This window comes from Cololabis saira, chromosome 21 (genome assembly GCF_033807715.1).
Source record: "Cololabis saira isolate AMF1-May2022 chromosome 21, fColSai1.1, whole genome shotgun sequence".
In the NCBI taxonomy this organism is placed as follows: Eukaryota; Metazoa; Chordata; class Actinopteri; order Beloniformes; family Belonidae; genus Cololabis; species Cololabis saira.
Window position 1 is genome coordinate 22265719 of NC_084607.1, and position 20851 is coordinate 22286569.

At 41.8% G+C, this 20851-nt stretch overlaps 1 protein-coding gene across 2 annotated transcripts; it reads left to right on the top strand.

Moving 5' to 3' along the window:
• The first annotated feature begins 308 nt into the window (after nt 1-308).
• On the top strand, nt 309-18909 carry LOC133421752 (LITAF domain-containing protein-like). Of its 2 annotated transcripts, none has more exons than XM_061711505.1 (5): nt 309-466; nt 1619-1744; nt 2193-2228; nt 16010-16154; nt 16272-18909. In XM_061711505.1, exons 2-5 carry the CDS (start codon nt 1633-1635, stop codon nt 16372-16374), a joined length of 396 nt encoding a protein of 131 aa, XP_061567489.1. In that variant the 5' UTR covers nt 309-466; nt 1619-1632; the 3' UTR covers nt 16375-18909. The 2 variants fall into 2 exon arrangements, with proteins under 2 accessions (XP_061567489.1, XP_061567490.1); XM_061711506.1 differs by having other exon boundaries at nt 1622-1744.
• The last annotated feature ends 1942 nt before the right edge of the window (nt 18910-20851 follow it).

A 20851-nucleotide genomic window follows, 5' to 3' on the forward strand; every position in this document is an offset into this window, starting at 1 on the left:
ATACTTTATGCAATTTCAAATATGACTATGTTGTGTATAATTGTCGCTATAAAGTAACAGAGACAGATTTTTAAAGTCACAGTCTCGTATGCGTCACATTTAGATGCGTGTGCGTATGTGTCAAACTGTTTGAACCAGGAAGATGTGTGGGCAAGCTGACTGGAAACACAATGTGGTGATGCAAAGTTGATAATTAATTTCTTGATTAATTTCTTGGGTTCTTGGGTCCAATAAAGCAATAACGTGTGGGATTGGTGCATGTTTACGTATGAGCACTCAGCTACCTTGAACCGCATAAGATAACAGACATCCTTCTTCTACTTGTACAGCCTCATGTAGCAGCTGCATCCTGAACTGGTTTACCTACTTTATTTTGGATTTGCTGTGTTTCTTTAACACCAGAAAGATCAAGGATAAAAGATAAATTACAATTTTTTTTTCCACTGTAGTTGAAGGAAAGCCACTGGTAAGTTAATTTTCTTGTATATTTATTAACACATAATGATGTGTTGTTAATGTAACATTAACCTTAACAAGTTAGTGTAATATTCTAATGATGAAGTACAGCGATTACAAAAACATAAGATCTAGCCACATTTGGCTAAACATACACCGCAAAAGCTCATTTCTGAGAAAGTAAAAAAGCCCTGTTTGAAAAAAAAATTGTGTTTTGCTAGTTTTAAGAAATCTATTCAAGAAAACTTTTCTTACCCATCTTGCAAAGATATGTTTACTTAACATAAGACAATTTTGACTAGATATGTTGAATATTAACTTATTTCTAAATAAGCTTAATATCGTTTTTGCAGTGCAGTTGAAGGGAAAGTGGTACATTTGGAGATAATGGCTTTAAAAACCTGTTGAGTGGAGAGTTGGCAGCATTTTGGTGTGAGGAAGTGTGCAGCCTTAATAACTGGATAGAAGAAAATCTGAGAATTTAGTAGTAACAGAACGATTTATAAAACTTGGAAAACACCTACACACTATAACTATAACTATAGAGCTAAATAAAGGTAAATATTGAAATTAAAAGGGGTCCGATATTCTTTAAACGACTAAATTTCTACTGCCTACATGAGTACAACAAACTACATGAGCAGCAAGATGGTGGAGGGGTTAGCTCTGTCAACTCAAGACCGTCCTGACTTCAATCTCACTGTGATAAACTGATGTCTATCACAAGGGGGGCATAAAAAATGGTTGTTAACTCAAATCAGAAATCGGGCTCATCATTATTGGTGACCTACAGTATGTCTGTATAAATGTATGCACACCTGGGTAGATTTAGAAGAGGAAGGGTGTGGTGGTTCCCGTAAAGGTTTTATTCCCACAGTTTCTCAGTCACTTTTCATTTCCTCCTATGAATGGTGTGCAACAATTTCAGAACTTCCACTGAAACCATCCAACATAAAGCAATACAGCAGTCATTAATGAGTTTATAATCTACATTAAAAAGATTACACAACAAAGAGCCTTTCAAAAAAAGGACCTTGGGACTTTTAATGGCCATCCATAAAAACCTTTAAAATGTCTAACATAGACTGTTTACTGTTTCTATGACTGTTTTTTGCAACCAGGAGGGTCTCATAAAGACCAAGTGTATGTGTGTGTCCATCAGCAGGTTATTTGAAAATGGAAAAAGGATCCCCCCCACAGGAATCTGCTCCGCCCTACCCAGGCCCACCCTTGAGTTACGGAAGTACACCACCTCAGCCGGGTTTCGTTCCTGCAGGATACCAGGGAGGTCTGTTGGAGCATCTTTTCTAGTTACTGTTTAACTCTGTACAGTTTTATTTCGTTTTGTGTAGCACAGAATAAAAGAAAAACAAGTTCAAATGTTCTTACATGTGTATAGACTGTAACAATATGAACATAAAACCTCATTAAAGAAAAAGTGAAAATGCATTATCATGTTTAAATCAATTAGAAATAAGAGTGATGTTACAACAGTGATTGCACTAGAGAGAGAGAGAGAGAGAGAGAGAGAGAGAGAGAGAGAGAGAGAGAGAGAGAGAGAGAGAGAGAGACAGAGAGAGAGAGAGAGAGAGAGAGAGAGAGAGAGAGAGAGAGAGAGAGAGAGAGAGAGAGAGATATTAAGCAAATGCAGTCATGTATTACTAGCCTTTCTCTGTTTATTAATTATTATCTTTTTATCTATTTTTATTGAAGTGTGACATTCATGTACCTTTCAGATATTGCCCCTCCACAGACTGCACCTGTAACAACAGGTGAGGGGAAATCTTCCAAGATAATAATGTTTTATGGATAAGATAAAATTATTCTTCTACCGTAAATCAGCTTAAACGCATCCTGTTACAAGTTAAACAATTCACCATCTGCACACATTAGCACCAGGGCCGGATTTAGCGAGGCCCACAAAGGTGGGCAGACTGAAATGTAGGGTGGGCGATGCTGCCCATGCCGCAACGCGGCGCGGGTGAAAAAATTTGGGGGTCAAACCCCCGAAATGCATAGAAAACTATGCTATCATCATATCAGTGATTCTATCTTCTCCACAGTATGCTAACCCAATTGCCCTTCCTGACACTACCCTCTGCATTTACCCGGGCTTGGGACCGGTGTTCTGCCAGTCCTTGCTACCTGCCGAGAAATGCTACTTTGTGGTTCTGCGCACGCGCACAGTCGATTTTCAAAGTTTGATTGCCCATTATTTCTTGCACGATGTAAAATGGATAATATGGGATGTTGAGTATTTGATCCATCAAAATACACTGCCCATGACATGAATTGCATTACACTTTGTGAACATTATACGATAGAGAGAAATAAACCCAATTCTATGTTTATTTGATATTCATTCAGTCATTGGCCTTTATTTAACCAGGCAGGTCATTAAGAACACATTCTTATTTACAATGACGGCCTGGCAAGAAACAAGGACCACTTGGGGAGAAAGGAAGTGGGCTAGGAAGTAAAACACAGAAAAAAAAAACAAAACACAAAAATTGTAACTCTGCAAAGGTAGAAAACAATTAGGTAGCATTTTTGGCAAAGCAGTAAAAAATGGCAGAACACCGGCACAAATAGGACACTGGCTTGTGCCCTGTTGAGGCTGCATTTATTTTATGTTTTTTGTTTTTTTTGTTTGCTTTTTTTTTTATCAATCAATCGTAGGCTCTGCGTTGATTTAAAAGGTCCCACGGCAGGCTGGTGGCGCCAGAGCCTGCACAGCACCACCACCCGCACCGGCGCTCTCCGCCCTCGCTGGGATGGAGACTGACTCCCGGCGAGGGCGGAGAGCGCCGGTGCGGGTGGCGGTGCTGTGCAGGCTCTAGAGCCACGGCTACGCCGTAGGGTACGGCGTAGCCTACGGCGTAGCCTTCAACGTAGTGTACGCGGCGACGCGCACCATTCTGCGTTGGTGTAACGCAGAACCATAAATCAGCCTTCAGTGTGTGCTCTGTGTGCTGTTCTGAACTTCTGTGTTGTGTTCATTTTGCTGGGACGTCGGGTCCCTCCGCCGAGACACAACTTTTGCGGTATGCGTTCATTGTTGTGTCTAAAAATGATGCGCAGTGCCCACCCAATCAGAAACGGTACAGATATTCTGTGATATTTTTTTATATTCATAAAAAAATAAAATTATAAAAAAATAAAGGATCCCCATAACTTTGATTGGGTGGGCAGGATGCACGTTTGGGTGGGCACAGCCCACCCCTGCCCCCCCTAAAACCGGCCTCGATTAGCACTCATCTGTGCACAGGCAGCAAATATGTTTCCGTTCAAGTTTGTGAAGTGGGACTTATTTTGCTTTGCTTATTTGCTTTGGGTTGGGGTTTGAATTCCTTGGTCTTTTAGCAAACTGCTGAGAAGAAAAGCTTTGTTTGTACACTCTGTTCTCCACAAAAGGCTATTGTTCGGTGTCTGTTGTTTGCAAAAACCCACCTCGAGCAGTCCTGTTTGTGACAAGTAGCAATGCTCAGAAATGGATTCCTATCATATGTACATTTTTCAGTCAAATGCATGACAATTCTTTTGTAGTTTAATCACATTTTATGTTCTGTCATTGTGTTACTGAGTCAGTGAAAATGTCCTTTTATGAAATGAGAACTGTTTGTTCCTAATTTTCTATCATATACAACACTTTGTTCCTACTGCCCCCAAACCCTTCTGTGCTTGCATGATTAAGCAATTTAAATCACAGGATGGGAACCATATGCTGGTAAATGGCTGATAAAGCAGTCATTGCAATGAGGTGTGCGTGATGGAAAATGTAGCCTTAGCCACTTGGATAAAACCAAAACTACTTTGATGAGCATTTAGCCTTAGCCTGAGTACAGGGTGTGTAAACTGATACTTTGACCCTAAAAGATTAGCTCTGACTCTATCAGAATGAATAATAATTTATGCTTTAAAATCATTACGCTTTCCTTTGTTCAATGTCATTCTGCATGCCTGATACTGTATATGTTCTGACCCCTTTGCATGCACATGCTTAATTAAATGTACTGAAATCTGGTTCATCTCTAGAGTCTTATTCTTGGTAACTTAGATATTCGCATAGTGGGAATTAACATATTATAGAGTATTTAATAGGTTATTCCACAACATTTTGGGGACCACAAAGGAACATTGTCTGTGCAACCGGTCCAGCATGGAGTGGACATCTTTGGCAGGCTATCTGCCAATCTTACCCCACGTACTGTAGCCTTTCAGGGATTTGGACCCTATGTCCATTCTGGACATGAGAGGTGCAATGCCGGTGTCCTGGAGACCCCTGGTGATTTCTGGGTGACACTGTTTCATGATTTAATGACTAAAAGAGGCTTACTGTTCATGTTATTTTGACTGTTTTGACTGTTTAAAGAGTCCAGTGAAGAGGCTGTTTACCTCTTTAAATCAGGTTTTGAGACTTTGAAATGATAATTTAGTGCCTAAGGTGTTGCTGTTAAATCTGTTTAAAGAGCCAAGCATTTTTGTGCATTCTTTGTGTTGAAAATTGTGGGTTTTTTGTGCATTTTGTGTTGAAAATGTATGTTTGTGCTTTATTTTAACCTTTTTTTGAGCCTCTTTTCTTAAATCTGAAAAAAAGCATAAATGATGATTCATTCTTATGATTCTGATAATAATAATAATAATAATAATAATAATAATAATAATAATAATGATAATGATAATGATAATAATAATAATTATTATTATTATTATAATAATAATAATAATAATTAAAGCTGCAAGCAGCGATGAACGGGCCCTCGCACTCACGTCCACCGCCCCCCATAAGCATATCAGAAATGACACCACCCACGACTCTCTATGTCAAACCATTCAAAAGTTATAGCAGAAAAAGGAACAACCAATCAGAAGAAGGGGCGGGGCTAATTCAGGCCAGTGAAGGTCAAGGACTTAATACCGAGTCCCATGACACCACCCACGACTCTTTATGTCAAACCATTCAAAAGTTATGGCAGAGAAAAGTATTCTAGGGGGCGCTGTTGAGCCGTTAGGCCACGCCCATTAATGCAAACCATTAAATATCAAATTTATCACCAGGCCTGGCTTGCATGCAAATTTTGGTGACTTTTGGAGAACTATCAAATATGGGCCAATCAGATGAAGGGGACGAGCGCTTTTTCGCGTCTAGCGTCGCCACGGTAACACTTTTGAAAGAGAAAAGTAATGTGCGTCGTCGCAGGACAGAGACGAAAATTTTGATGTAAAAAAATTTTTCGGCATACAGCCGGTCTCGAACTCCGGACCTCCGGCACCATAGACCGTAATACTCCGGTCGAGCTAAGACTCAACTATTACTCATTCTTTGACTTACTGGCTTAGGAGAGACCAACATAGCATTATAATGTCTGGAACTTTTTTTCCTAATTTTTTAAATATTTGTAAGGTATAAATATTAGTAAAACACTACTATTTTATTAATACTTTTTCTGTAAACATTCTACCGAGGTTCTAACCGGGCTGAGCACGGGACTATTTCTGATGTCACCACATTACAACAGCTGATTGGTCGGGGGCGGGGCCGTCATCACCCTACTCGCCACGGATTGGTCGGGGGGCGGGGCCGTCATCACCCTACTCGCCACTGATTGGTCGGGGGGCGGGGCCGGCAGACGTTTGAATCAGGAAGCGGGAGTCAAACCATTAAAAAGTTATAGCAGGAAAAAGGGACAACCAATCAGAAGAAGGGGCGGGGCTAATTAAGGCCAACGAAGCTTAAGAACTCATTACAGAGTCCCATGACACCACCCACGACTTCCTATGTCAAACCATTCCAAAGTTATAGCAGAAAATCGGGACAACCAATCAGAAGAAGGGGCGGGGCTAATTAAGGCCAACGAAGCTTAAGGACTCATTACAGAGTCCCATGACACCACCCACAACTTCCTATGTCAAACCATTCAAAAGTTATGGCAGATAAAAGTATTCTAGGGGGCGCTGTTGAGCCGTTAGGCCACGCCCATTAATGCAAACCATGAAATATCAAATTTATCGCCAAGTCTGTCTTGCATGCAAAATTTGGTGACTTTTGGAGAACTATCAAATATGGACCAATCAGATTTCAAAATGGCCGACTTCCTGTTCGGTTTCGGCCATGGCTCCAAGAGACTTTTCTTTAAGTTGTGCCATGATACAGGTGTGTAGCGATTTTCGTGCATGTACGTCAAACCGTATTGTGGGGCTTGAGGCACAAAGTTTTCCGGGGGGCGCTGTTGAGCCATTTTGCCACGCCCATTAATGCAAACCATGAAATATCAAATTTATCGCCAGGCCTGGCTTGCATGCCAAATTTGGTGCCTTTTGGGGAACTATCAAATATGGACCAATCAGATGAAGGGGGGGTGCGCTTGTTGGCGTCTAGCGTCGCCACGGTAACACTTTTGAAAGAGAAAAGTAATGCGTGTAGTCGCAGGATGGAGACGCACATTTTGATGTATAACACATCTGGGTTCACGATACGGTTCGGGCCGTATTAATTCTCGAAGGAATGGCATATATTGCTCCAAAATTACGCGATTAATTCAGAATGTTCAAAATGGCCGACTTCCTGTTCGGTTTTGGCCATGGCGCCAAGAGACTTTTCTTTAAGTTGTGCCATGATACAGGTGTGTAGCGATTTTCGTTCATGTACGTCAAACCGTATTGTGGGGCTTGAGGCGCAAAGTTTTTTCTGTCTGAACCAATCAGATGAAGGGTGGGCGCGCTTTTCGGCGTCTAGCGTCGCCACGGTAACACTTTTGAAAGAGAAAAGTAATGCGTGGTGTCGGAGGATGGAGACGCACATTTTGATGTATAACACACCTGGGTGCACGTTACGGTTCGGGCTGAATTAACTGCCGAAGGAAGGAATAAATTTCGCCAAAATGACACGATTAATTCAAAATGGCCGACTTCCTGTTCGGTTTCTCGACTTGACGCCCAGAGACTTTTCTTTAAGTTGGGCCATGATACAGGTGTGTACCGATTTTCGTGCATGTACGTCAAAACGTATCGTGGGGCTTGAGGCACAAAGTTTTCAAGGGGGCGCTGTTGAGCCATTTTGCCACGCCCATTAATGCAATACATTAAATATAAAATTTTTCGCCAGGCCGGACTTGCATGCAAAATTTGGTGACTTTTTGGGCACGTTTAGGGGGGCAAAAAGGCCCTCCTTTCGTCAGAAAAATAATAATAATAATTAAAGCTGCAAGCAGCGATGAACGGGCCCTCGCACTCACGTCCACCGCCCCCCATAAGCATATCAGAATTGACACCACCCACGACTCTCTATGTCAAACCATTCAAAAGTTATAGCAGAAAAAAGGAACAACCAATCAGAGGAAGGGGCGGGGCTAATTCAGGCCAATGAAGGTGAAGGACTCATTACAGAGTCCCATGACACCACCCACAACTTCCTATGTCAAACCATTCAAAAGTTATGGCAGAGAAAAGTATTCTAGGGGGCGCTGTTGAGCCGTTAGGCCACGCCCATTAATGCAAACCATGAAATATCAAATTTATCGCCAAGCCTGCCTTGCATGCAAAATTTGGTGACTTTTGGAGAACTATCAAATATGGACCAATCAGATGAAGGGGACGAGCGCTTTTTCACGTCTAGCGTCGCCACGGTAACACTTTTGAAAGAGAAAAGTAATGTGCGTCGTCGCAGGAAAGAGACGCACATCTTGATGTAAAAAAAAACACAAAATTTGCTTACAAAAATTTCAGCATCCTGCCAGGCTCGAACTCCCAACCACCGGCACCAAAGATCGCAATGATCTGGTTGAGCTATAGCTCAGCTGATACCTCACATTGACTTACTGGCTTAGGAGAGACCAAGATAGCGATATAATGTCTGGAACCTTTTTTTCTTAATTTTTTAAATATTTGTAAGGTATAAATATTAGTAAAACACTACTATTTTATTATTACTTTTTCTGTAACAATTCTACCGCGGTTCTAACCGGGCTGAGCACGGGACTATTTCTAACGTCACCACATTACAACAGCTGATTGGTCGGGGGGCGGGGCCGTCATCACCCTACTCGCCACTGATTGGTCGGGGGGCGGGGTCGTCATCACCCTACTCGCCACTGATTGGTCGGGGGGCGGGGCCGGCAGACGTTTGAATCAGGAAGCGGGAGTCAAACCATTAAAAAGTTATAGCAGAAAAAAGGGACAACCAATCAGAAGAAGGGGCGGGGCTAATTAAGGCCAACGAAGCTTAAGGACTCATTACTGAGTCCCATGACACCACCCACAACTTCCTATGTCAAACCATTCAAAAGTTATGGCAGATAAAAGTATTCTAGGGGGCGCTGTTGAGCCGTTAGGCCACGCCCATTAATGCAAACCATGAAATATCAAATGTATCGCCAAGTCTGACTTGCATGCAAAATTTGATTACTTTTGGAGAACTATCAAATATGGACCAATCACATGAAGGGGGGGCGCGCCTTTTGGCGTCTAGCGTCGCCACGGTAACACTTTTGAAAGAGAAAAGTAATGCGTGTAGTCCCAGGATGGAGACGCACATTTTGATGTATAACACACCTGGGTGCACATTACGGTTCGGGCCGTATTAATTGCCGAAGGAATGGCATAAATTGCGCCAAAATTACACAATTAATTCAAAATGGCCGACTTCCTGTTCGGTTTCGGCCATGGCTCCAAGAGACTTTTCTTGAAGTTGTGCCATGATACAGGTGTGTAGCGATTTTCGTGCATGTACGTCAAACCGTATCGTGGGGCTTGAGGCACAAAGGTTTCCGGGGGGCGCTGTTGAGCCATTTTGGCACGCCCATTAATGTAAACCATAAAATATCAAATTTACCGCCAGGCCTGGCTTGCATGCCAAATTTGGTGCCTTTTGGGGAACTATCAAATATGGACCAATCAGATGAAGGGGGGGTGCGCTTGTTGGCGTCTAGCGTCGCCACGGTAACACTTTTGAAAGAGAAAAGTAATGCGTGTAGTCGCAGGATGGAGACGCACATTTTGTTGTATAACACATCTGGGTGCACGATACGGTTCGGGCCGTATTAATCCTCGAAGGAATGGCATATATTGCTCCAAAATTACGCGATTAATTCAGAATGTTCAAAATGGCCGACTTCCTGTTCGGTTTCGGCCATGGCGCCAAGAGACTTTTCTTTAAGTTGCGACATGATACAGGTGTGTACCGATTTTCGTTCATGTACGTCAAAGCGTATTATGGGGCTTGAGGCGCAAAGTTTTTTCGGTCTGAACCAATCAGATGAAGGGTGGGCGCGCTTTTTGTCGTCTAGCGTCGCCACGGTAACGCTTTTGAAAGAGAAAAGTAATGCGTGGTGTCGGAGGATGGAGACGCACATTTTGATGTATAACACACTTGGGGGCACGTTACGGTTCGGGCCGTATTAACTGCCGAAGGAAGGGCATAAATTGCGCCAAAATTACACAATTAATTCAAAATGGCCGACTTCCTGTTCGGTTTCGGGCATGGCTCCAAGAGACTTTTCTTGAAGTTGTGCCATGATACAGGTGTGTAGCGATTTTCGTGCATGTACGTCAAACCGTATCGTGGGGCTTGAGGCACAAAGTTTTCAAGGGGGCGCTGTTGAGCCATTTTGCCATGCCCATTGATGCAAACCATTAAATATCAAATTTTTCGCCAGGCCTGCCTTGCATGCAAAATTTGGTGACTTTTTGGGCACGTTTAGGGGGGCAAAAAGGCCCTCCTTTCGTCAGAAAAATAATAATAATAATAATAATAATAATAACGCGAAGAATTCCTACAGATACAATAGGGCCTTCGCACTGCAAGTGCTCGGGCCCTAATTAAAGCTGCAAGCAGCGATGAACGGGCCCTCGCACTCACGGCCACCGCCCCCCATAAGCATATCAGAAAAGACACCACCCACGACTTCCTATGTCAAACCATTCAAAAGTTATAGCAAAAAAAGGGACAACCAATCAGAAGAAGGGGTGGGGCTAATTCAGGCCAATGAAGGTCAAGGACTCCATACAGAATCTGATGACACCACCCACGACTCTCTATGTCAAACCATTCCAAAGTTATAGCAGAAAATCGGGACAACCAATCAGAAGAAGGGGCGGGGCTAATTTGCACCAATTATGGTCAAGGACTCAATACCGAGTCCGATGACACCACCCACGACTCTCTATGTCAAACCATTCAAAAGTTATAGCAGAAAAAAGTATTCTAGGGGGCGCTGTTGAGCCATTAGGCCACGCCCATTCATGCAAACCATGAAATATCAAATTTATCCCCAGGCCTGGCTTGGTGCAAAATTTGGTGACTTTTGGAGAACTATCAAATATGGACCAATCAGATGAAGGGGGCGCACTTTTTGGCGTCGAGTGTTGCCACGTTAACGCTTTTGAATGAGAAAAGTAATGCGCGTCGTCGCAGGAAGGAGACGCACATGTTGATGTAAAAAAAAAAACACACAAATTGCCGACAATAATCTTTGCATTGAGCTGGGATCGATCCCACGATCTCTCACACGAAAGACGGTGACATTACCGCTGAGCCACGAATCAGCTTGGCCATTTTCTGACGGACTGACTTAGGAGATACCAACATAGCGATGTAATCTGAGTCCCGACTTGTTTTTTCGGAATTTTTAAAATATTTGTAAGATATAAATATTAGTAAAACCCCACTATTTGTTCTTTTGTGAATAGCATGTTCCAGTCTTTACTTCCTAGACACACACACTGCATGGAAGGGAGCGTTTGATTTATTGTTCAAGTAACATTACTTTTATTTTTTCACAACCAAACCACGCACTTTATTTATGTCATTTGCACCGGGCAAGGACAAAAAATAAATGATTCCACCAAAATTCCAGAGATATTTGTGTTGGCTGACACATTACCAGCATATTTCAAATATGTCAAACCATTCAAAAGTTATAGTCAGAAAATATGGACAACCAATCAGAAGAAGGGGCGGGGCTAATTCAGGCCAACGAAGCTTAAGAACTCAGTACAAAGTCCCATGACCCCACCCACGACTTCCTATGTCAAACCATTAAAAAGTTATAGCAGAAAAAAGGGACAACCAATCAGAAGAAGGGGCGGGGCTAATTCAGGCCAATGAAGGTCAAGGACTCCATAAAGAATCTGATGACACCACCCACGACTTCCTATGTCAAACCATTCAAAAGTTATGGCAGAGAAAAGTTTTCTAGGGGGCGCTGTTGAGCCGTTAGGCCACGCCCATTAATGCAAACCATGAAATATCAAATTTATCGCCAAGTCTGGCTTGCATGCAAAATTTTGGTGACTTTTGGGAAACTATCAAATATGGACCAATCAGATGAAGGGGGGGCGCGCTTTTTGGCGTCTAGCGTCGCCACGGTAACACTTTTGAAAGAGAAAAGTAATGCGCATAGTCGCAGGATGGAGACGCACATTTTGATGTATAACACATCTGGGTTCACGATACGGTTCGGGCCGTATTAATTCTCGAAGGAATGGCATATATTGCTCCAAAATTACGTGATTAATTAAGAATGTTCAAAATGGCCGACTTCCTGTTCGGTTTAGGCCATGGCGCCAAGAGACTTTTCTTTAAGTAGCGACATGATAAAGATGTGTACCGATTTTCGTTCATGTACGTCAAACCGTATTCTGGGGCTTGAGGCGCAAAGTTTTTTCTGTCTGAACCAATCAGATGATGGGTGGGCGCGCTTTTTGGCGTCTAGCGTCGCCACGGTAACGCTTTTGAGAGAGAAAAGTAATGCGTGGTGTCGGAGGATGGAGACGCACATTTTGATGTATAACACACATGGGGGCTCGTTACGGTTCGGGCCGTATTAACTGCCGAAGGAATGGCATAATTTTCGCCAAAATGACACGATTAATTCAAAATGGCCGACATCCTGTTCGGTTTCGGGCATGACTCCAAGAGACTTTTCTTTAAGTTGTGCAATGATACAGGTGTGTACTGATTTTCGTGCATGTAGGTCAAACCGTATCGTGGGGCTTGAGGCACAAAGTTTTCCGGGGGGCGCTGTTGAGCCATTTTGCCACGCCCATTAATGCAAACCATAAAATATCAAATTTTTCGCCAGGCCTGGTTTGCGTGCAAAATTTGGTGACTTTTTGGGCACGTTTAGGGGGGCAAAAAGGCCCTCCTTTCGTCAGAAAAATAATAATAATAATAATAATTAAAGCTGCAAGCAGCGATGAACGGGCCCTCGCACTCACGTCCACCGCCCCCCATAAGCATATCAGAATTGACACCACCCACGACTCTCTATGTCAAACCATTCAAAAGTTATAGCAGAAAAAAGGAACAACCAATCAGAGGAAGGGGCGGGGCTAATTCAGGCCAATGAAGGTGAAGGACTCATTACAGAGTCCCATGACACCACCCACAACTTCCTATGTCAAACCATTCAAAAGTTATGGCAGAGAAAAGTATTCTAGGGGGCGCTGTTGAGCCGTTAGGCCACGCCCATTAATGCAAACCATGAAATATCAAATTTATCGCCAAGCCTGCCTTGCATGCAAAATTTGGTGACTTTTGGAGAACTATCAAATATGGACCAATCAGATGAAGGGGACGAGCGCTTTTTCACGTCTAGCGTCGCCACGGTAACACTTTTGAAAGAGAAAAGTAATGTGCGTCGTCGCAGGAAAGAGACGCACATCTTGATGTAAAAAAAAACACAAAATTTGCTTACAAAAATTTCAGCATCCTGCCAGGCTCGAACTCCCAACCACCGGCACCAAAGATCGCAATGATCTGGTTGAGCTATAGCTCAGCTGATACCTCACATTGACTTACTGGCTTAGGAGAGACCAAGATAGCGATATAATGTCTGGAACCTTTTTTTCTTAATTTTTTAAATATTTGTAAGGTATAAATATTAGTAAAACACTACTATTTTATTATTACTTTTTCTGTAACAATTCTACCGCGGTTCTAACCGGGCTGAGCACGGGACTATTTCTAACGTCACCACATTACAACAGCTGATTGGTCGGGGGGCGGGGCCGTCATCACCCTACTCGCCACTGATTGGTCGGGGGGCGGGGTCGTCATCACCCTACTCGCCACTGATTGGTCGGGGGGCGGGGCCGGCAGACGTTTGAATCAGGAAGCGGGAGTCAAACCATTAAAAAGTTATAGCAGAAAAAAGGGACAACCAATCAGAAGAAGGGGCGGGGCTAATTAAGGCCAACGAAGCTTAAGGACTCATTACTGAGTCCCATGACACCACCCACAACTTCCTATGTCAAACCATTCAAAAGTTATGGCAGATAAAAGTATTCTAGGGGGCGCTGTTGAGCCGTTAGGCCACGCCCATTAATGCAAACCATGAAATATCAAATGTATCGCCAAGTCTGACTTGCATGCAAAATTTGATTACTTTTGGAGAACTATCAAATATGGACCAATCACATGAAGGGGGGGCGCGCCTTTTGGCGTCTAGCGTCGCCACGGTAACACTTTTGAAAGAGAAAAGTAATGCGTGTAGTCCCAGGATGGAGACGCACATTTTGATGTATAACACACCTGGGTGCACATTACGGTTCGGGCCGTATTAATTGCCGAAGGAATGGCATAAATTGCGCCAAAATTACACAATTAATTCAAAATGGCCGACTTCCTGTTCGGTTTCGGCCATGGCTCCAAGAGACTTTTCTTGAAGTTGTGCCATGATACAGGTGTGTAGCGATTTTCGTGCATGTACGTCAAACCGTATCGTGGGGCTTGAGGCACAAAGGTTTCCGGGGGGCGCTGTTGAGCCATTTTGGCACGCCCATTAATGTAAACCATAAAATATCAAATTTACCGCCAGGCCTGGCTTGCATGCCAAATTTGGTGCCTTTTGGGGAACTATCAAATATGGACCAATCAGATGAAGGGGGGGTGCGCTTGTTGGCGTCTAGCGTCGCCACGGTAACACTTTTGAAAGAGAAAAGTAATGCGTGTAGTCGCAGGATGGAGACGCACATTTTGTTGTATAACACATCTGGGTGCACGATACGGTTCGGGCCGTATTAATCCTCGAAGGAATGGCATATATTGCTCCAAAATTACGCGATTAATTCAGAATGTTCAAAATGGCCGACTTCCTGTTCGGTTTCGGCCATGGCGCCAAGAGACTTTTCTTTAAGTTGCGACATGATACAGGTGTGTACCGATTTTCGTTCATGTACGTCAAAGCGTATTATGGGGCTTGAGGCGCAAAGTTTTTTCGGTCTGAACCAATCAGATGAAGGGTGGGCGCGCTTTTTGTCGTCTAGCGTCGCCACGGTAACGCTTTTGAAAGAGAAAAGTAATGCGTGGTGTCGGAGGATGGAGACGCACATTTTGATGTATAACACACTTGGGGGCACGTTACGGTTCGGGCCGTATTAACTGCCGAAGGAAGGGCATAAATTGCGCCAAAATTACACAATTAATTCAAAATGGCCGACTTCCTGTTCGGTTTCGGGCATGGCTCCAAGAGACTTTTCTTGAAGTTGTGCCATGATACAGGTGTGTAGCGATTTTCGTGCATGTACGTCAAACCGTATCGTGGGGCTTGAGGCACAAAGTTTTCAAGGGGGCGCTGTTGAGCCATTTTGCCATGCCCATTGATGCAAACCATTAAATATCAAATTTTTCGCCAGGCCTGCCTTGCATGCAAAATTTGGTGACTTTTTGGGCACGTTTAGGGGGGCAAAAAGGCCCTCCTTTCGTCAGAAAAATAATAATAATAATAATAATAATAATAACGCGAAGAATTCCTACAGATACAATAGGGCCTTCGCACTGCAAGTGCTCGGGCCCTAATAACGCGAAGAATTCCTACAGATACAATAGGGCCTTCGCACTGAAGGTGCTCGGGCCCTAATAATAATAACGCGAAGAATTCCTACAGATACAATAGGGCCTTCGCACTGAAGGTGCTCGGGCCCTAATAATAATAATAATAATACATTTTATTTATAGAGCACTTTTAAAGGGTTGACAAAAATGCTTTATGCACAAATGTTAACATCTGATTAAAAGACAATAGCAGGATTAAGATATGCAACAGATGATAGGGTTTACAGAGTTATTTATATCAAAGCAGTTTTTAAAAGGTGTTTTTTCGTGAAGTTTTGAAAGTGGACAGATTGGTGCACAAACAGATCATTGTAGCGTCAGAGATAACCTTTTAGGGTCAAAGTATCAGTCCGTACTCAGGCCAAGGCTAAATGCTCATCACAATAGTTTTGGTTTAAACAAAGTGGCCAAAGGAAAATTCTCCATTACAGTGTGTCTCCTTGTTATGCTGTTATTGCACTATTAACAGTCTCCTGGTGTTGCTGCATCACTGCAGATGGTACATTCCAGTCCTAAATTTGATGATGGCATCCTTAGTAACAAAAACACTTGCACAGTTTTTATCTCAGAGGGTACACAGGTTAAGTAGCTTTTACAACTCTGGCCAAGATTTCCTCTTGTACGTCTCTTGTTTTGTGGCTCACTTGTATACTTGATTTTAGAGATGAAACCATGTCTAACAAACATTTACATTCTGTATTGTTTCCGTATCCTCCTCAGTGAGGCACGTGATAGTAACGCCTGAACTATATGACGCTCCTGGACAGGCTCGGTGCCCTCACTGCCAGCAGGCTGTGGTCACCGACATCGACCGCGTACCAAACCTCTCTGCCTGGCTTATCTGCGGATGCTTCACTCTCTTTGGGTAAAGACATATGTAGAAAATTCACCTTAAACCGAAATGGAAAAAAAGAAAAACATCAGTTTTTTTTATGATTATACAAAACCAAAAGTTGACAGTCCTCCTTGTTTCCACTTGCAGGTGTTGGCTGTGCTGCTGCATCCCATTCTGCGTTGATTCCTGTAAAAATGTGAAGCACTACTGTCCCAAATGCAAACACTTAATCCATATACATAAGAATTAAGCTTTGGGGGAGAGAATGTGACTGCTTATGGCCTTAAAAAAAAAAAACTCTTCTGAAAGTCTTTTTCACATTTTGATTTAAAATCTATGTAGGCTACTGGTAAAGAAACAAAATCATTCATTATAATATCCACTTCAACATAAAGTTCTCTGGTTCGACTCCCAGGCCTGGTGGGCGGTGCATGTTTTCCCTGTGCTTGCATATGTTCACTCTGGGTACTCCGGCTTCCTCCCACAGTCCAAAAACTTGTATGTCTAGGTAACGTCTAGACCGGGGGTCAGCAACCCGCGGCTCTTGAGCCGCATGCGGCTCTTTAGCGCCGCCCTAGTGGCTCCTGGAGCTTTTTCAAAAACGTTTGACCTTTTTTTCCTTTTTTTCCTCTTTTTTCTTTCCTTTTTTCTTCTCTTTTTTTCTTTTTTCTTTTTTTTCTCTTTTTTTCTTCCCTTTTCCTTTTTTAATTTTTACTATTTCTTCGACATTTTGACTTTTTTCTCGACATTTTGACTTTTTTCTCGAAATTGTACTTCAACATTAATCTCGACATTTCGACTTTTTTTCTCGAAATTTAGACTTTTTTTTTCAACATTTCGACTTGCATAATGAAAAATAAATTTACCCCAAGTTATAACTAATATAGATACATGAAGCATGTGTTGCCTTCATTCTAAGGCTTATACAAGACTTTTAACTTTTTGCGGCTCCAGATATATTTGTTTTTTGTGTTTTTTGTCCAATACGGCTCTTTCAACATTTTGGGTTGCCGACCCTTGGTCTAGACTAACTGTCTCTGCGAGGTTGCGTTAGGAATGGCATTAAAACGGGCCAAATTGATGTGCAGACTATAATCCGCTGTGGCTCTGGCGCTGTGGGATTAAGCCGGAATTATTGATAATTTATATCTATATATATATATATATATGCATGCTCACATATTTTCTTACACATTCATTCATTTCTCTGTTGTCTTTGAGATCTTGCATTACAGTTCCATGTATAGATGTATAGATTACATGGCTAAGTACAACATAAGTGTGACATAAGTGTAATCCAGATAAACTCTTGTCCAATAATACAATTAAACTTCATCAACAACAAATAAACCTAATTTAGCATATTATGGGTTTGTGTAAATCACTGTTGCAGAATGGTGTTACAGGGCAAAATAAAAAAAATAAAAAGTGAGAAAGTACAGTGAGAAGCACAATTTGGGCTTGGGTTATTTAAAAAAAAAGTTTGGGGGAATTTACATGGCAAAGATCCACTAAGACTGACGCAAAACAAACAATGATGCATCGTGAGGGAAGAATCATGCTGTGGTGTAGTTTGATCTATGTTTCTGACTTGTCCTTTGAAAGTTTCCCAACTGTGTACACAGCTGTTTTATCTTTATAACACAGAAATTCGTTATTTCGTTGTCTAGGATGTGCTTTTGTCTTTTTCAGTTCTAACCCTCTGAGGTTACAGTTACTCTCACAATCTTATCCTGTTTCACTTATTTCCTGTCCAAGCAAAACTTGGCAAAACTTGGAAGACATTGCCTGGATGGTTGTGTTCGGCCAATAAATAAGGACCTAAAAAGTGAAGTGGCTTATACAGTTAAAATAATATGAAAATTAGCCCCGAGCCCTGAGATTCTTTGGCTGTATCTGCTGGGTACGCTCATCCACATCTTTGGAAAGCTGAGCCATACGCAGGTCTGATTACTGCCAAGAAATCACTTAAATAGAACCTGTCTGACATAATGAGGTAAAGAAAATAAGCAACACATCATGCTCCAACCAAAAGACATTCAAGTAATTTCTAAGGCTTTGGGACCCCAGTGAACCACCATGAGAGCTATTTTCAACAAATGGAGAAGACATGTAATGGTGGTAAACCTTCCCAGGAGTGCCTGGACTGTGTTGACGACTCATCCAGGAAGTCACAATAGAATCCCCAAAAAACATCTAAAGCATTGCAGGCCTCCTTTGCTTCAGTTAAGGTTAGCGTTCATGATTCAACAATAAGAAAAAATACTAAGCAAAACCTGCATCCATAGAAGAGCTCCAAGGCAAAAACAACCATTGACCAAGAGGAAAAGACCAATGCCTGCCTCCCATTTCCAAAAAAACATCTTTGTGATCCTCAAGACTTTTGGCAAAAATATTCTGTGGACTGTCAAAACACGGCATTTCAGAAAAAGAACCTCATACTGACAGTCAAACCGGGGATAGTAGTGTGGTGTGAAGCTGCTTTGCTGCTATGATCGTCGAGGACTTGTCATAATCGATGGAAACAATGAATGTCCAGCCATCAGTTCGTGAGCTCAAGGAGATTTGGGTTATGCAGCAGGTCAATGATCTGAAGCACACCAGCACACCCATCTCTGAATGACTCAGAAAACACAAAATGAAGGTTTTGAAATGGTCTAGTCAAAGTCCTGACTTAAATCTCATTGAGATGCTGTGGCATGACCTTAAACGTGCTGTTCATGCTAAAACTCTCCAATATAACAAGTAGTTATGTTTAGGGGACAGCTACTTTTTCAAATACGGCCAGTCGGTTTGGATAGATTTTTTTCCTTAATAAATAAAATCATCATTAAAAAAAAAACTGCATTTTGTGTTTAATCAGGCCATCTTTGATATTAAAATGTGTTTCATGATCTAAAACATGGGAGTGTGTCCAAAAAGCAAACTAGATGAAATCTAAAGGGCGCAAATGCTTTATCATAGCACCGTGTATGAATGTATGGATGAATGGATGGAGCCATGCAGTACCCCCCCAGAGGAAGACGTGTTTGGCACTCTGCTAACGAGCAGGTCATTTGTGAAGATATCTAGTTGGTGAAAGTGCCACAATCGACTATCACAACTACCTGAACACCTTGTCTCATCTCCAGTAAACCCATGCAGCTGGGGAACTTTTTTCTGACAAAGTAACTGGAATTACATCACGTCAGTGAACTGATTTCTGCCTGGGCAATGAAGGAACTGTATTAGCAGCATATTGTCACTGTTATGGTGTACGATTATTGGGGTGGGTTTTGGATTCGTTATACTTTTCTTCATTTTGTTCTTTACTTTTGGTATTGTTTGTGCCCGGTTTCTGTTTTATTTTGAAAGATTGTATCCTTCTGTTTAGTTATAGTTTGAATTCCCTTATCTTTTCTGATTGTTTGTACCCGTGTCTCGTCAGACCCAGTGTTTATTTTGTCTCGTCTTTCTCCCTCCTCCCTGCTGGTCTGTCTGTTTCACAATCTGTCTTTTTATATTTCTACCCAGTTGGTTTTTGATTTTTCTTTATTTTTTACATTTTCTTTGTATTCCTGCAAGTGCCGTGCTTTTTGTTAAACAAAGTACTTTTAAAATGATAGTGCCACGGGTCAGGATACGCAGGGATATTGCAGGATAATGTTTGCAAAATGACAGGTTTAAATGAACCACAAATGCTGCAATAAGCAGAAAAGCCAAAGGCAAAACTCAAACAAAGGATCAAAGACAAGGTAACCAGAACCTGAACAGAACATAGCTTTTCTGCAGTTATTACATATATTCATTACTAGTTTTCACTGTAGAGGCTAACTGAATTTTGCTGCATTGTACTTGTGAGATTTCTAGTGACGACAAAGTTTAAGCTGATCTAACAGAGGGGTATACATCTAGACTTAATACACCTAACTTGTCTGGGATCAATGATTGTAGTCAGAGGTACCAGGAATGACAGGCCAGAAGCCTATAAGCCAGTTTTCTCACCATTGTATGATTTTATCTATTTATTTTTTTAAACATATATATGAGGGGGATCGGGGGGGCATCTGCTGCAAGTCTGAGATGAGAGGAACACAGGAAAACTCACAATGGGTACACAAGCCTTTGGAATCTGCAAGAGAGAAAACAAACGAACAGAAACAGAACAGAAACCTTTTGGTCCACTAGATGTCCCCAATCGACAAGTATTCGCCAAGTGTCCTGTAACTGTTTACCCTGTGTCCCATGATGCTCTTTTTCACCCTCTCCTCTTCACCTCCTTCCTTTTCATTCTCTCTTGTTTGCAGTTCTTTGCATTGAACATGAGGAATATGACACACACATATATATCTATCTATCTATCTATCTATCTATCTATCTATCTATCTATCTATCTATCTATCTATCTATCTATCTATCTATCTATCTAGATTACGAGATTATTTTTATGTCACACTTGTTAATAAAACATAACTGAATCTAACAAAGGTCAAGTAACCAACGGTAAGACATGCCCCATACATGCTACTTTTATTACTGAAATTGACCATCAGTGTAATTTTATATAATGCATTTTCAATCACAGTGTTCTTCTTCTTACATACATAATAAATACATATAAAGGCTAATGCATAAACATTCATTACAGTTTTTTTCAATCACTTTGGTACATTTTTCCAATCATTCTTGCAATTTGCAGAAGATCAAGTGCATTTCTCAAAACAGTTTGAACAAATAGCAAAACACTG

Coding starts and splice junctions, on each gene's coding strand:
- LOC133421752 (XM_061711505.1), top strand. CDS start 1,633: ATGGAAAAAGGATCCCCCCCACAGGAATCTGCTCCGCCCTACCCAGGC. Junction 1,745..2,192: donor TCCTGCAGGATACCAGGGAG/GTCTGTTGGAGC, acceptor TGTACCTTTCAG/ATATTGCCCCTCCACAGACT. Junction 16,155..16,271: donor GGATGCTTCACTCTCTTTGG/GTAAAGACATAT, acceptor TTCCACTTGCAG/GTGTTGGCTGTGCTGCTGCA.